This window comes from Salarias fasciatus, chromosome 19, assembly GCF_902148845.1.
Source record: "Salarias fasciatus chromosome 19, fSalaFa1.1, whole genome shotgun sequence".
Lineage (NCBI taxonomy): Eukaryota > Metazoa > Chordata > Actinopteri > Blenniiformes > Blenniidae > Salarias > Salarias fasciatus.
Window position 1 is genome coordinate 11,862,122 of NC_043763.1, and position 16,186 is coordinate 11,878,307.

The following is a 16,186-nucleotide window of genomic DNA, read 5'->3' on the forward strand; positions in this document are numbered from 1 at the left end:
CTTCTTACACACTGCTGAGGTACTGGGAAATATTTTTTCTGAGGACCACTTGGAGTCTGTCGGTCACTTGAAACTGGAACACTGAAAATAAAACACTCTGGAGACAGAGATTTGCCTTTGTAGCCAATCTTTGACCACTAATACAGAGAGGACATTTTGGTGTGGAGCCCAAACATGGACTGTTTGCAAAAAAAGATAAAAAAATTAAAAATGAAATGATGTTTTGGGCAAACTGCCTGGAGCTGCAGTGTTTTTAAGTCTCCAGTTTCAAGAATAACAATGACAGCTGACGTGAGGAAAAAAAAAGGGGGAGATCTCTCTCTCCGTATCCATTTCTCTGCCCCTATTGCATTACTTAGGAGGCTAAAACAACAAAAACAGCACAAAAAAAAAAAAGCATACTGACTGGATGTGTCCCAACATTTTTCATCATCCTCCTTGTTCTTCTCTCCTTCCCTTCATAAATCAACCTTCAGCTCGTCAAACAGGGAGCAGCGGGAGGATCGGGAGTGAGCAGCTGAAATTTAACAAGTCCAGCTAATCTGTCTTTTTTCTTTTAGTGTTCCTCTAAAAAAAGAAAAAAAAAAGTCCACTGTTAAAATGGGATTGCATTGTTATTCATCTAAATACCAAAGCAGCCTGTTGTCACATGCACCCTCTGAGTAATGACGTTGAACCTGGACTACATTCGGTTTAATTAGATCCCGCTGTGACACGTCTTCCTCCCGTCCCATTTTTCGCAATCTCCTCTCCTCTTTATCATTGGTTTCCTCCTCTTATTGCTTTGTTTGTAGATAGGGTTAGGGGGATTCATCAAACTCATTTTAAATCCCTTATTGCATCCAATTAAATCTGCGAGTCTTGTAGGGAAATAATAAAAACTCATAAAGCCGTAATCACTTTTTTTTTTGTTTTTGTTTTTTTAAAGGAGAAATGTTCACAATAGTGAGGTTCAGCAGCTGGAACACAACGGGATAGACCCGACTACTTCTGGAGCTTGAGCAGATGTGGCTCACAGCCTCGCCTTATTTTTCATAAGGTGGGCACAATTATTGAAACCGGCTAACTTCACAACACTGATTTTATGAATGAAAGCCTTGCTTGGAAATGCTGAGTTCATCTGTAGTTAAATATTCCTCTTCTCTGACAATCACTGGTCAAATACAGACAGATGGCAAAAGATGCATTTCAGCTCCTGCAGACTGAACGCACATTAACGTCATCTGTGACCTTGCCACTCCATAAACTTACTCAAACACCGTTCAGGCTGTCCAATCCTGGACAAGGAGAACCACAATCCTGCATGTTTTTGGCACTTCAGCGCTCCAAGTCAAGTCAGGTGGATCTGTAACGAGCGTCTCGTTATCAGGTGTTCTGCGGAGCTCCACGATGACAAATTCATTAGATTCACGATGTAAAACATGCAGGACTGCAGGCTTTCATGACCAGAATGAGATACCACAGCGCTAAACCTGGACCTGGTCAACAGCTCAGTCTTTTGGAGGCTGGAAAATTCATCTGAGGGTGTGAGCTGCAGCTGCAGCGCAGTCTAAAAAAAATAGAAATGTGATTACTTCAGGTGGTCTGCATCAACTTAACGTAACTCAGTCAGAAAGGTCACGAACAGGTCACACGACAACTACTCCCTCAATTAAAAAAAAAACATAAAAACAATTCAGGTCTTTAGGTAAATTTAGTGATTCTGTCCTGATTTGTGCACAAGTAACGAGAAGGAGACAAGAAGAGGGAGAATCGTTCGGGGGGGGGTATTACTGGCTTGCATCCCTGTGACGGTCACGCTGCAGCGACATCCTGCAGGAGAAACTGTGTTCCTCCGCCCTCTGCCACCCAAACAAACAAACAAAAAAAAATATAATTGGTCATGAAACCAGTCATTCACAAAACACACCAACCATTCTGTCAGTCAGGCACACTATTTACAAAGGCATACACATACGCCAATCAAAGGCATACTGTACATACTATTTACACACACACACACACACACACACACACACACACACACACACACACACACACACACATACACACACACACACACACACACAAGTAGTCAGAGAAATTACTGTAGTATAATGCAGACATAATATCTGTCAATATGTATGTAGACTATGATCCCAGTACATAGAGGCACTGCTACCTCGCCCTGTCCGCTCTTCAGGCCGAACCGCTCGGAGGAACGACGGGTCACCGGCGCTGTGTGAGCCCTTTCAGCAGGTGAGGCAGAGGCTTGTACGAGACCGCCGCTTTTTACAACGCCGTCGGGGTAAAAAAAAGAAAGAAAGAAAGAAAGAAAGAAAAAAAAAAAGAGGAGAAAGAGAAAAGTGCCACCCACTACATTAAGGGCTCACATTGCCATGGTGACCAGTAGTTCCTGCGCTCCCGTCTCAAGCATTTGTCTGAGTTAAGGTTCCCGAAGCGCTTGCCGCTCATGCAGCACAGTTTCTCCAGCCTACAGCAGACCCCCCCCCCCTCCTCCATCTCCCCTCCCCGTCTTTGATTTCTTCGCACCTGTGTGAGGCTGGGCTCTGTAATTGGCCGTCATTCTCTGCAGGACCGAGACCCACAAAATGGGGAGAAAAGGAGAAATAATGAACTGGTTAAGTGACAGGAGCTCCGGGAACCTTCCTCCCCCCTCCCTCCCCCACGAAGCAAGGCTTCGGTAATGGCTATGGTCCATTGTACATCAATCCGATCCATTACCTTTGACTTATAAAACAAATAATAATAAAGAAATAAAGGAATCACTTTTCTTTAGGCAGCAATATTGGTCTCAGTGTTATTACAATTCTGCTTTTTAAAAAGCATAAACATAAAAGTAAAATACAATTGAAATCATCCTAAAATGAGAATGAGGATGCCACGATTTCATGACTGAAGCATGTTCATGTTTGAAATGGCTGATTTTTTTTTTTTTTTTAAGCAGAAAAAGCTTTTATTACACAACCGAGTCAGACTTTTTCTCTCTCCGTCTTCCGTCCTTTTCAAGTCCAGTCTCTCATGTACTCCCACCAGCCTCTTTGTTCAGCCCTGCCGTCGGCACGCTTTCACACTTTTCCCCCCAGTTCCTTTGAAACCGGAGCGTCCAGGAAGCACACTGGTCCGTTTGCAGGGATTAGCGGGAAATTCACAGACGTAATTTGATTTCCTCATGCTCCATATCAGGCCACAGAGAAGGGAAAAGGAACGCGGGAGGAGTAGCAGAGGCGGGAGAGGTGTCGAGATACTCGGCTGTCAGCAGCTTTAAAAATATCTCTCCTCCGCTCAGTCAGTAATGATGATGGGAGAGACAACGAAATGCGGGAGGGGTGGGGGGGAGGAGGAGGAGGAGCGAGGGCAAGCAGGCGCTAATAACAACGGGGCAAACCTCAATAATGTGAGCCGACGCAATCAATCAAGCTCGGGTTTCCACAGCACGACCGCCTGGACCCTGATTCCTGCGGCCCGGCTCCCTGGTTTAGTCTGTTTTCTCAGTCAGTTCTGGGTCGCCGGATGCGGGCGCCGCTTTTCTGTCAATGTAAATATGTGTGTGAGAGTGTGTGTGTGTGTGTGTGTGTGTGTGTGTGTGTGTGTGTATTTCACATTACAAATGCATCTCGGTCTGTTCTGGTTCTGCTGCTACCAGCGGTTGATGATCTGGTTCATGTAGTCCTCCGTGGGGAGCCTGCTGCCCGCCTCCTCCGTTCTGCCGCCCTCCTCGCCCTCCTCCCTCTCCTCCCGCTCCCCCTCGCCGTCCTCCAGCGCCGACGCCAGGCTCTGCCGGCTGCGGGAGGGCCACAGGCTCACGCCCAGCCCCAGGCCCTGGTGGCTCTGCTGCAGGTGGTTCTTGATGCGCTGCTGCCGCCTCTCCTGCTGCCTGGTGTACTGGTACCGCTGCTGGAACAGGTCCTTGGCGTAGTCGTAAAGCTCCATGTCCAGCTCGTTCAGCTCCTCTATACGCTGGACCTGCAAATAACAAGATGTTTACGGCTGTCAGATTCAGGTTGGTTAGTTGATCACAACATTACAAGCTGAAAATTACTAGAATATTAGTAGTTCATAAACACACTAAAAAAAATTCCAGACAACTTGAGAAATTTCTATTTTTTGAGAATCGAGCCAGGAAGGCGGCGTGCAGCTCTTGTCCAAATCACAAAGACCTCATTTTTTCCACAAAGCGGCCGTCAAATAATTTAGCGACCGATCTTAATCAAAAGTGACTCCGTGGGACCTTAAAGCCACGAGCGGGCTTCCAGCGGCTCCGCAGCAAAGTCTAAAGTAAACACTCTTCTGAATGATTTGATTTTCTTTCATTTCATTCACTGGCTGTAAAGGGTTGGGTTTGATTGTTGAATAAAACATCCAAAAGGCCGCACTCTGGAGTCTGACAGGAGCGGAGCCAAACTTCCCCGGTTTAGTGATAACAACCACCGGTGCACCTTTCTGCTGCGTCTCTCTTCTGCTGTGCATACTTTATTTTCTCACCACCCAGCTGAGTTTGATGTATAAATCACCAGTCTGCTGAGCACTGGAGGATATTTTTCTTTTTCTTTTTTTTTTTTTTTTTTTTATAATATTTTCCTGGGAATTGAGCTTTAAGAAGTCCCACACTGGACCAATCAAAGTGTGAAGCTGCTGTTTTTGAACGGCGACAGTCCGTCCCAACTCATTTCACAGCAATGTAAGAACAAAGTGTTTCCTTTCTGTGGTTCCCCTTTTTCGTATTTTTTCCTTTTCTTTCAGGTTATCGTTCCTATCAGGTCAACACTATGTTCAATTATGAGGGTCTTCCTCAAAATGTGAAAAGTTTAATCAGGTCTTGTGACAGATGCGACTGTCAGAACACATAATGCGATCACTCCTGAGGACTTGTTCTGTCAGTGAGCGAGGCGTTGCACTGACCGTGGCGTTGTCCAGGTCCACCCCGGCTGCCCGGGTGCTGTTGTACTGCATGAAAGGCCTGATGAAGCGCAACCTGAAGGTCCGCTCAAAGAGGAACTGGGTTTTCCTCTGGTACTCCGTCAGACCGAAGAAGGCCATGTCTCGCAGGTTCTTCTTGGCCGACTCCAGGAGAAGCTGGGCCCGTTTCTTCTCCGGCACCGTTGACATGTTGTAGCAGCCGACGAGGCTCAGGTCCGCTAACATTCGCACCTGTAGACAGCAGGGAAATAGAAGTGAAGGAGTCTGGCGGAGGCCAGTTTAAATCTCATCACTTATTAATGTTGAAGAGCGCCGTTATGATATTTTGCTTTCTTAAGCAAAGGAGAAAGATTGCCTTGTAAATAAATGATGAAACACGAGTCCGGGCAGCAACTAACGATTATCTTCATCATCCATTTAACAGCTGATTATTTTCTCTATTAATGAACCCACATCTAACCTCGCAATGATTTGAATTCATTTCCAAAAATCAATACGTCATTGGATAAGTCATCCAACCAGCTGTCTGTGGCAGAAAACCAGAATACTGGGAGGAAACCGAAGCACACACGGAGAGAACATGCAAACTGAATATCTGACTGAGTGAATGAGAAGTGTTTCATGGTTAATAGGAAGTTTCATTTCATAAATTAATTACTGGATGGAAGATAAGAGCACGGCTGTGTGCAAAATATGCAAAAAGGTTTTTAAATATCACCAAAGCATGCGATGTATGCAAATCTACTGATTATTCATTAATTCATCTACCAGAATCAGTAAGTACTGAAAAATGATGGCCTCTCTTTCAAACACAGACAAAATTGAAATGCGATTTATAGCAATTAATTAATTACACAGCCCCTGATTAATCTTTTTTAATCGAGTCCCTCCAATGGGCTTATAAAACGGTGAGATATCATTGTAGTAAAGTCACTTGGGCATGATTTAGCTGTCATGGAGTGAGGATAAAATATTTGTGGGCCTCACAATGATCACAGTTGACATCGATGCTCTGGTGTCAGAGGGCTCAGAGACAATCTCTAAATCCTATTTTATACCAGATGAGATGAACTGGAAAAAAGTTTATTCATTTTATAGAGACGGATTGTTCCAAGAGAATATTTATTATAATCATAGCTTGTTCTTTTTGGGGATGATTCACTTGGTAATGACAGATTACTTTTGATTGAGAATGTATTTTCATATATACGTCATTGTTTGTTGGATATCAGTCAATATGTAGTCCGCTTATGTATTTTCCTTTGTTGCAATTTGGCTTTCAGTTTTAACAACTGGCAAGGGAAAAGAGATGAAAATTCGCCAACTTAAATCTGTCCTGAATCCAAAAGTCTGCGATTCCCTTTTCAACTTTTGCATTTCAGCAAAATTCACCACTTTTCCTATTATGCTTTCATGATGCAGGAGTGATTTCCGAATTCTTTACCGAGTGCATTCAGGAGCCCTTACAGGTACAGTGAAGCAACAGAGAGAGCACACCATCAATTTGGATTCACAAGAGTACACCGTGTGCACCTCAGCTTGCCTGCCGGGTCCATCAGGAGCCCTCAAGTTAGTGTGTGTGAGTGTGTGTGCCACATTTATAAGTCATACGACCCTGAGTAATAACACCCGCAGGCTCAGATGAGATAAGCTGGCCAACACGTTGAGGTGGGAGACTGAGATAGCATGAGAAAAGAAGGTGTGAATTTGAGGTGTTTATGGCCAGCAGGCGAACTCCTGCCTGTGTGTGAGTAAAATGTGTGTCTGTGTGCAGGAGACGGAGGAAGAGGCTGTCATCTTAAACATGCACTTTCCTCAGTCCGAATGTAAGAAATCAAATGAAAACCTAATTCGGGTTTCCCCTCCTTTAACTGCAACAGAAGACAAAATTACATTTTTCAAGCTTTAATCTGTTTTTGGCAGAGATGTAATTTTCCCTGGTGCTGCCTGACAGTGTCTGTACAATAATCTTTATGGTGAGTAAAATAAAAACCAAGTCAATGAGACAGCAGAGCAGTCCGGTCACGTATAGCGATGCTGGCTGGCTGGGTGGCTGTGATAAATAGCTGAAATCAGCTGCTCCTTGAGTGTGGGCCATAAAACACAGTTTTTAGCACAAATGGCTAAAAAACGGAGTCCGATGGTGGAGAATTCCGGAGCTCTCTCCTTCTCCGTGGTGCTTCTTTTAATCACCGCACCGGTTTCTGTGTCACGCCTCCTGTGCCGTTTCACTGTTCTTCTGATTCACCGTCACGCACGTCTGAGCGTAGATACCTGTCTGTTGTTGGCCAGGTTGTAGGGACAGTCCATGAACTGCTGCAGGGTGCATCCCGACCAGTCGGACCCCTCGTAGCAGGACGGCAGCTCCTCGGGTGTCGGGGTGCGTCCGTCGCACATGTGCAGCGACGTTTTCCACGTGGCTCCCCGCTGCACGTGCCTCCACTCGCTGAGGTAGCGGGACACGGGATCCCTCAGCAGCGTGATGTAGTAGAACTTCCTGTTTGTGGAGAGAAGAGGGACGGTGGGGATCGGAGGTAAAAGAAAGGAATGGAAGGGGGGAAAATGTTTTTATTAGCAAATCATCAAACCGATTGCAGAAAAGTGATGCAAACACAATGAATACATCTAAAGAGGTAAGGACTTTGATGCAATGAAGAAATTGAAGTCAAGTGAATTTGCTGCTTTCATTAAATCAATGATTTTGTACAGACCAAGACTAAAGCAAAGTAATCTAAACCAGTGCAGCAACAAGCTCATCAACTGCACATGTGATTCCAAAGTTGTCCATCAGGTGGCAGTGTGTGCAATGGTTTAATACAGCGGCTCAGTCTACAGCCTCCTGACTTCAGGCTAAAGACTGAGGTTGTCATACTTAGCATGATATTATTTGCATTTACTAGAAGCGGCTCTGGGATGAGCAGAGAGGATGTGTGGAAATCACAAAGCAAATGAGATGTAGGAGGGGAAAAAAAAAAAAAAAAAAACAATTGGAAGAGAGTTGATTTGTAAGGCTCGGGTCAGCATTTGGGCCACAATGAGAAGGAAGAGAAAGTGCTGGCACAAGCACATCTCACTCTCCAACACACATCTCGGCGCCGCACACACACACCCACACACACACACACACACACACACGCAGACATCCTGATGTCTTAAGACTCCGACACACAGGCGCACAGCAAACATCCTTCCTCTCGCTTCACACTTGCACCAAGTATTAGGTCTGCCTCTGAGAGATGACTCATCCCGCATCTCAGATTTGGATGGGACCATTTCTGTGGCGCGTGTGTGTGTGTGTGTGTGTGTGTGTGTGTAATGTAATGGTGCACGCCACAGTTCAGAGTCCCTCCAGAGGGGACGCTCCCACCGGGGCCGGGACCTTTCCAGGCCTTCACACACCGGCTAATTACTGCAGCCTAATCAATCAACACGTCCTCATTAGCCGCGCACGCAGTCAGCCGGTGCATGTGCGTGCTTGTGTGTGACGGTATGGATTCATCTGGGCAACAGCCGCACGCCGCCTGTCCGAAGCACATGTGCTGCCTCCCCCGGTCTCCTGGGTTTGCATCACGTCGGAGGAATGTTTGCAGAGAGAATTTTGTGTACTGACGGGACTCCACGAAATCGCCCGGTTCACACGAGCCGCCTCACATAAGCACACGCAGATTTTCTCCTTTCATCGCTAAATCTTTGGCCTCGCACCGCAAAGCCCGCTGGGCCGGAGGACGGGGGTTTTGCTGCGCGGAGGCGAAGCCCCAAGTGTCACGATAAACAGTAGCAGTGTCTGGATATTAAAAAGCGGTTAAACCCAGCGGCGGCAGGGACATCCTGGACAACAAAACGAGCAGGCTCTAAATCTAGTGACAGCTGAGAGACGGAGACTCATAAAGCAATCCAGCAGCCAGAGGAGATCCTGGACTGCAAAAACAAAATTCATCAAGGCAGATCCTGTGCAAAAAAAAAACAAAAAAAACAACCACCACACCCTGAATTTGGACTGCAGCACAGAGAGATTTTCTGCAAACGAAACAAATCAAGTAGCAGCAGGGGGATCACGGACAATAAAACGACTAAAGCTGCAATCCAGTGGCAGCTGGGAGATCCCAGGCAACGAACCAAACAGACCCTCAATCCGGGTGACAGCAGGGGGGATCACAGCCATAGAAACAAGTATCTAAACTCTAAATCCCATCAACCTAAACCTAAAATCTCGCCCCCTCCCCACCCATCTAATCAAAAACAGAGGAGGCAGAGTCAGATCTGGAGCCCGCAGGAGTCCGGGGTACATTATGGAGATTCCTATGATGACATTATCAGGATTCCTAACACTCCCCAGAGTGCAGTGTGTGTTTTTGTGCGAGTGTGTGTGAGGCCGATGTGTGTTTCTGAGTAAGAACACGCCTATTAAATCAGTGATGACATTTTCCCCCTCTTGGCTTCCATTCCCTGAAAAAACACGGCACTGTTTGGCCCTCGCAACGGAGACGAAGAGGGAGAACGAGGGAGAAGAGGGTGAAAAAAAGACAGAGGGAGCGGGAGAGAGAAAGAGAATGGGGAGAGCGAAAAAGAGAAAGAGGGAGAGAGAGAGAGAGAGGAGGGGGCGGAAGAGAATTTCAATTAGTTTTCTAATACTGTGAAAGCAGTGAGGGCCCCAAGCCCAAGTGATTTATCAAAGTTATGGCTCCTGCTATAATGAAGGCTCAGGCATATTACCAGGCAAAAATAAATAAATAACACACACACTTTCTCACACACAAGGGTACACATGCAAACCCGAATAAATGATCTTAAACGGCATGCCTGCCTGTCGTGTCTGCTGGGTCAGGGAGACTGCAGAACTGGTGCCGTGGAGACTTCCTCGCCTTAAAGCCTAATGATGTCTGGCCGTGGACTCAGATCCCCAGGTAATGATCTTCAAAACACACGCACGCACACACACGGCAGTAAGTCTACTTCCTCTGATACACTTTCACATATGGACGTGCACACACACACACACACACACACAAGCAATTCCACTTCCTCTCACACACTTCCTCAAAACACACCCACGTACAGACACAAGGGCGAGTCCACTTCCTCTTACACACTTTCTCTCTCACACACACACACCCACGCACTCTGAGGTGACTGAACGTTACAGCCGATACGCTCCCCCCAGGTGATATTGCTTACAGTTGAAACACACGCGCACTTGTCAAATTAACTTCAAAGCTAACGCTCAATCTCTCACTGTCGAGATTTCAGGGCATCATCCTCCAGCTGAGCGCTGGAATCTGCAGTCTGGAAGCGGCACCTTGAGGGCCCCTCTTGCAGACTTACGTTTACGTGCGATACATTTTTCCACTAAAATTTCCCCCTGTATTCCCTTTTTTTTTTTTTTTTTATGTGTTATCAGCAAAAGAGAAATGGAGGAACGTCTTCAGCACCGCCCGCAAAAGCCCTCAAAATTGCATTTTTCAGTTATCAAATGTGTCGACTAATCGGCCGGCGCTTTATCGTCTTATTGATTCATCCTATCTGGTGTGAGGAGTGTGCTGACAGGGAAAAGAGCGAGTGCTTGGCAGAGAGAGGTGTGATGAAGCTATTGTCAGGATCCGCTGTGGGATTGCAACTGAATAAGGACGGTTTTGTCTTTTACCTCCCACTTTCTGATCTCTACGACGGAATTCAAATCTGAGGCTTTAAGAGCAGGAAGAAGCGCAGCAAATGTCTGACTGATAAAGAAAAAAAAAAGGAAAATCTGAAAACACATTACATAAGCAGGAACATATTTCTCACTTGGAAGACTTTTTGACCTCATTATTTCCTGTCCTCAATTGTGTTCTTCATTTGTAGATAAGAATAAGCACACTTGTCAGTTTCTTCCTCATGTGCAAAAATAATATGTTCGGAAATGTTGTATATTTGTAATTCTTCACCATTTTAGTGAGACAATAGGCAGACTTAAACAAAATCGTAGCAGCTTAAACAGAGAGTTGGCCAGAATCAGCATTCTAATGGCCGTGCAGGTCAGCCTCTGTGGCATGACTGAGTACATCCGAGGTTTGGTTAGCGTTATCAAGAGGAAACACACAGCGCCTGGGCTTGTTACGGCCTCTCAAGAGCTCAGAACCAAAAGGAAAAAAAAAAAAAAGTGCCTGTTTCCTGCGGGTCACAAATCACTGCTTCTACAACCTCTACCTTCCCTCCTTAACCTCTCCTTCCCTTCTCTTTATATCTTTGCCTTTCTGTTTTTAGTCCACTTTCTGCTCCTTTCCTTTTCCCTCTTGCCGCTGAGTCTCACGACATTTGTGTTCTCGCTCTCTCTCTCTCTCTCTCTCTGAGCAAATTAGTTCTGCTGAAATCTCAAACTTTTGAGTAATGTCTTGAAGGATGCACTGCAAACTTTAATTTCCCTTGCAGTGCTTTGGTTTTGTTTTGTAAATGGTTCCCAAAACAAAAGAATCATCAATTAGGATTAGGTTTGCATTCCACATACGGCTGATTACTGTTTTGGATTTTGTGCAAATGAAGGAATATGAAGCTACAAGAGAACTACTCCAACCACAAACAATGCAGGGAGAGGTTTGCAGCTGTGATATACAAGAGTTACAAAGTCCTTTATTCTCCCCAGAGTGAGAAAAAGTTTAGAAATCTTGTTTAAATATAATCTGGTGGCTGCTTGTACGATTTACATATGCACGCACCCAGACAGACAAACAGAGTGACGCCAAAAGCCCCCACCCAGCCCCACCCGATCCCCCAACGCTGCGCAGAACAACCATGATTTATTAATAGTCCACGGATGTTTGCTGAAACCAGATCCACTCAACAACACAGCTCTTTCCCACCTCTAAAAATGGAGCCTGAGCCCACTTAAGAGAGAAAAAGGTGGGAGAAAAACATCACAGAGAAAAGACACCGTAGTCACCCGGAAGAAAGAAGTTCAATCACGCAGATAGCAAACTGTGCCAGACTAAAACCGCGACTGGCAAATACAGACAATATTCAAATCCATATCGAGCGAGGGAGATTCATCATTGGTGGCAGGTTGTGTTTTTCTTTCATTTGTTCAGCAGAATCGCTGCTCGGCTCAACGATGTGCCAACAATTCATCAGGACTTCTGAATGAAGGCTGGCTGTCGTAAAAAAAAAAAAAAAGAAACATCGGTAGAACCTAATTCATCAAAGATGTTTGGATACGGAGAAAATGTGATTTCTCCAGTTTCTACCAACGCTCATTCTTTTCATATTCACAAAGGACAGCAGGTGGTTTAAGTACACAGGGTGGCAAAAACTACTTTGGACAGACGTCGGACAGAATGAGAAAAGCTGAGAAAACGCCAGCTGACCCTGCAAATAGTGAATGTTGGGAGCGTCACTCCCGTCAAGTTTGTTTGGATTAAAACTAACAGTGAAACAAGTGCTAAACTGGTACTTTCCAATTGAGTGTGAACACCACAATCTGAACCCTGTCTTGTAAAAAAGCTGACAGGTCTGTTCAAAAAGCAGACTTCGGTTCACCTTTAAACACACTCAAATGGAGGAGGAGTGCTGCGCCGACCAAAGAGCCCCAAACAGGATATGACGGCTCTCTGAGGCGATACTTCCTGACAGCCTCATTCATCCTACAGTCGAAGTTCATTCATCAATCTTTCACGACTTGGAGTTGTTGGAACTTGAGCCAATCCCAGCTGATAGAGCATCACTGCCACGTGAGGAAAACCCAACGTGCACAGACAAAACACGAAAACCCCACAGAGAAAACCCGAAATCGAGCTGTGGTCGTCTCGCTGCGAGACATTAGCGCTAACCGCCACCACTACAGCACTGCTGTGGCACTGTAGAAGCTATGAAACCTATGTTTACAGAAAAGATACAGGATGCTGTTGGATGCTCTCGTTAAACAAAAGTGTGTTTAATTCAAATACTCAAGATACCACAGCAGCTGCTGTCAATAAGGGGAAGTTCAGCACTTTTCCACAGGATCTTGAGGCATGTGTGAGTCCCAAGGAAAGCCCTGGTATCCCCTTCTCTGTATGCAGCGGCAGGACCGGACCCAAGGAATGTGCTGGCTGTAAATGCAGATGATATCAGTGTGTGTGGTTGCGCCTGTGTGTGTGTGTGTGTGTGTGTGTGTGCTGAGAAAAGGGAGAGCAAGGAGCAACATGTTGGGACTTGAATTTTTAGTAGGCTGCTGCTAATTCCTTCCCGTTACCCCCCACCCTTTTTTTTTCTTTGTGCCGTAATACACGTCAATTATCTGGACAGACTCGCACACACACACACACACGAGCCAAAAATAATAGACTGTCAGGGTGAACGTGTGTTGACCTCGTGCATCAGAAAACAAACAGAGTTGTTTGGGAGTTGACAGGCTTGGGGCTACAGACACCCACGGCAGACTGAGACTGGCCCGTTCACCTCTCGGTCCCTCTGAAAAGGTGACCGAGACTAAACCTCACCCCGCGCCCTGCCTCCTACTCCTGCCCTCCCCTCCTCCGCTAACCGTCCCTCATCTCATCCCGCGTGTCCTGAGTGTCTCCTGCCTCGTAATGATGCGTCGAGACAGACAGAAATAGACCCCTCCGGTTCAGACGAGCTCTCCAGGCGTCGTCTCTGAACCGCCCCGGCTCCCCGCACCGCTCTCTTTGTTCGCTGATCAATAACGGCCCCGGGACTCAGGCGGGCTGCCTCGGCAATTTGGACTTTAAACACAGAAGACGTATGAGAGACGGGGTGAAAAGGGAAAGGGAGATTTAGAGGGAAGGGGAGTAACCGGAGACAGTGGCGACAGTGTTGGAGTGCGGGGACAGAAAAGGGGCCACGGCAGACCGAAGCCAGCATCCAGCAGAGTGCGGTTAAATATCAGGACACAGGCGGAAAGTCTTTGTTCTCTTGTGGTATAAGAAAAGTCGAACTCGCCAAGACGTTAAGACTTCTGAATATTTTCCACTTGTATGCTTTTTCTATATATCAAAAACATCCAGACGCAACTGGATACGTGCTGATGTGGCAAGAGAGACACGTGGAGACATCCGCAGTCAGCTGCAGCCTGTTCCAGCACCCCGAGGCCCTGAGCTGGACAATGTAGTACGCAAGATGGACGGATAGATGTAAATGTTTGCGTTTGCGTGGGGTGGGTGATGGAGTGTCTCTCTGTGTTAGTCCTGTGATGGACTGGCAACCTGTCAGAGGAGAAGCCTGTCTTTCACTCAGTGTCAGTAGTCGGCTCAAGTTGGAATAAAACTGATATACAACACAGGAAAAAGTGGATTATCTTCAAAATCTAAAAAAAGAAAAAAAAAAAAAAGAAAAACATAATGTCTCAGTGAATTAAAGTAGAATAGACAAGTAGAGCTAATGCAGTCACCAGACCATAATTTTCATAAACTGTTAACCCAGTAATTTATTTCTGTTAAGTTTATTTCTTTTGGAAACGTAGAAAAATTATTACACGTACACTGACATTTTTCAAGACTGTTGATTTCGTCCAACTAAACATCCAAAAAAAAGAGCCTGAAAAAATGTTCACTTCCCAATATCAGGCGCAAGAAAGCAGTGAATCATCTCTTTTATTAGACAACTTGTCATTATTTTGCAACTCAATCAGACCACATCAATCCACTGCGTCACTGTTTATTAGAAACTTTATTATTATGAAATGAAGAAATGTCACCACTTTGGTCTAATAATGTTGAAATGAGCAACCGAGTGAGTGGCTGTCTGATTTGTAGGAAACTACACTGCAAATTTAATACTGAGAGTTTCAAGCATAAAAAAAACCCCAAAAACAAACATTTGCGGCTTGTTACGTAATTATAAATTGAATTTTACTAGACAAATATTTGGCACGGATGGTTTGCCAAAACAAACAAATTGAACACTTTTCACTTTTGATTTGGAGAACAAGCTTTCATAATGACTGCCTGAAACAACATGCAAATAAGAATCTACAAAGTCACAAAAACACTGCAAATATTCATCCACTCATCTTCCGAACTTGCTTGAGGATAAGTAGGTTTAAAGTGGAATGGCTTGTAATTCAATTTTCACAAAGTGTGCAGGACTTGCTGACCATTATTTAATCACTCTGATAGCTGTGGCAGAAGTTCATGTTTATTCAGGTCAACACTGAAGTCATGATTGAGAAATGTTCCCACTAATTTTAGGATATGATACTGAGTTAATATGCAAACACGATAAACCAACGTGTCATTCAGCAGACAGCATGTTGATGAACGCAGTGGAAAAACCAAGTATGAACTCCCTGAATGTATTGTCAGGAATTACCTACCACTCCTACTTGCACCAGTACCCGATAAAACTCCTGAGACGAGACCAAAATACCTCCCACAGGTTGCAAAGTCAATGGAAAAAAAGATGAATGGAAGGCAGGTAACACCAAAATCACAGGGCTATCACAGTGAGACACACAATCACCCAAAAACCATGTCTCTGGATTATGTGCGCATCAAGAACATGTAAACTCCGCAAGAAATGCTTGAGCATGGACAACAGTGCTAACCACTGCTCCACAGTGCCAGCCGATTGCAAACGGCAAGTTGGGACACTTCATGATTTGTTAATTAACAGATCAGAAAAGGAAAGAGAGGAAAAAGTGTGAGCGTATTAATTATCTGTTTGATTCTTTTCAGTTTCAGCTTCTTAAAGTGTGAAAGTTTGCATTTTCATTCTTTTTTTATATCTCAAACTTGTGTTTCTTGGACAAAACAAGCAATTAAAAGTTGTTGCATTGGCTTTGGGGAACTGTGGGCACTTCTGAACATTGTATAGGCTGCTTGACTTACAAAACAACATCAAGCAATACTGATGATTACCAGCCTCACTGTCAGGGTAGGGAGTGGTCGAGAACCAAAAAACAGAGAATTTCTTTTTCTTTTTAATCCGGACTGGATCAAGTAGATGAAACTAATCTTTAAGGTTTAGACGTTAACGCCATCCAAGAAATGTTTCCTCATTAAGATCGAGACTAAGAAAAGAGTCTTATCTAACAGGGAGGTTTCGTCAGTCCTAATAAAGTTTGGAGTCCCTCCACCGAAGCTTATCTCTTCATGCTATGGATTCTTCACATTAGGGAAAAAATGCAAGTTGGCAAAGCAAGTGGGACAGCGTGACGGATAGCGTGTGAAAAACAGCAAATGCCGTGAGCACAAAACAGGGCATGGTCCGTTGCATTTCAGCACCAGCGGAGCATCATTTTTACTGAACCTCAAGACAAAGGGGGGGGCAGCAAACAAGGGGCAAGAAGAGGGTGGAAGTG

General features: G+C 45.1%; 1 protein-coding gene across 1 annotated transcript in view; it reads right to left on the reverse strand.

Annotated features, from left to right (window-relative positions):
* Positions 1 to 16,186, reverse strand: part of hs6st1a (heparan sulfate 6-O-sulfotransferase 1a) — a 58,837-nt gene continuing 42,651 nt past the window's right edge. The window contains exons 2-4 of the mRNA XM_030116252.1: positions 7,195 to 7,417; positions 4,903 to 5,151; positions 1 to 3,966 (exon numbers count right to left, since the gene is read on the reverse strand). Coding sequence (XP_029972112.1) covers positions 3,640 to 3,966; positions 4,903 to 5,151; positions 7,195 to 7,417 — 799 coding nt within the window. The 3' untranslated portion in view covers positions 1 to 3,639. The remainder of the gene's footprint in view (positions 3,967 to 4,902; positions 5,152 to 7,194; positions 7,418 to 16,186) is intronic.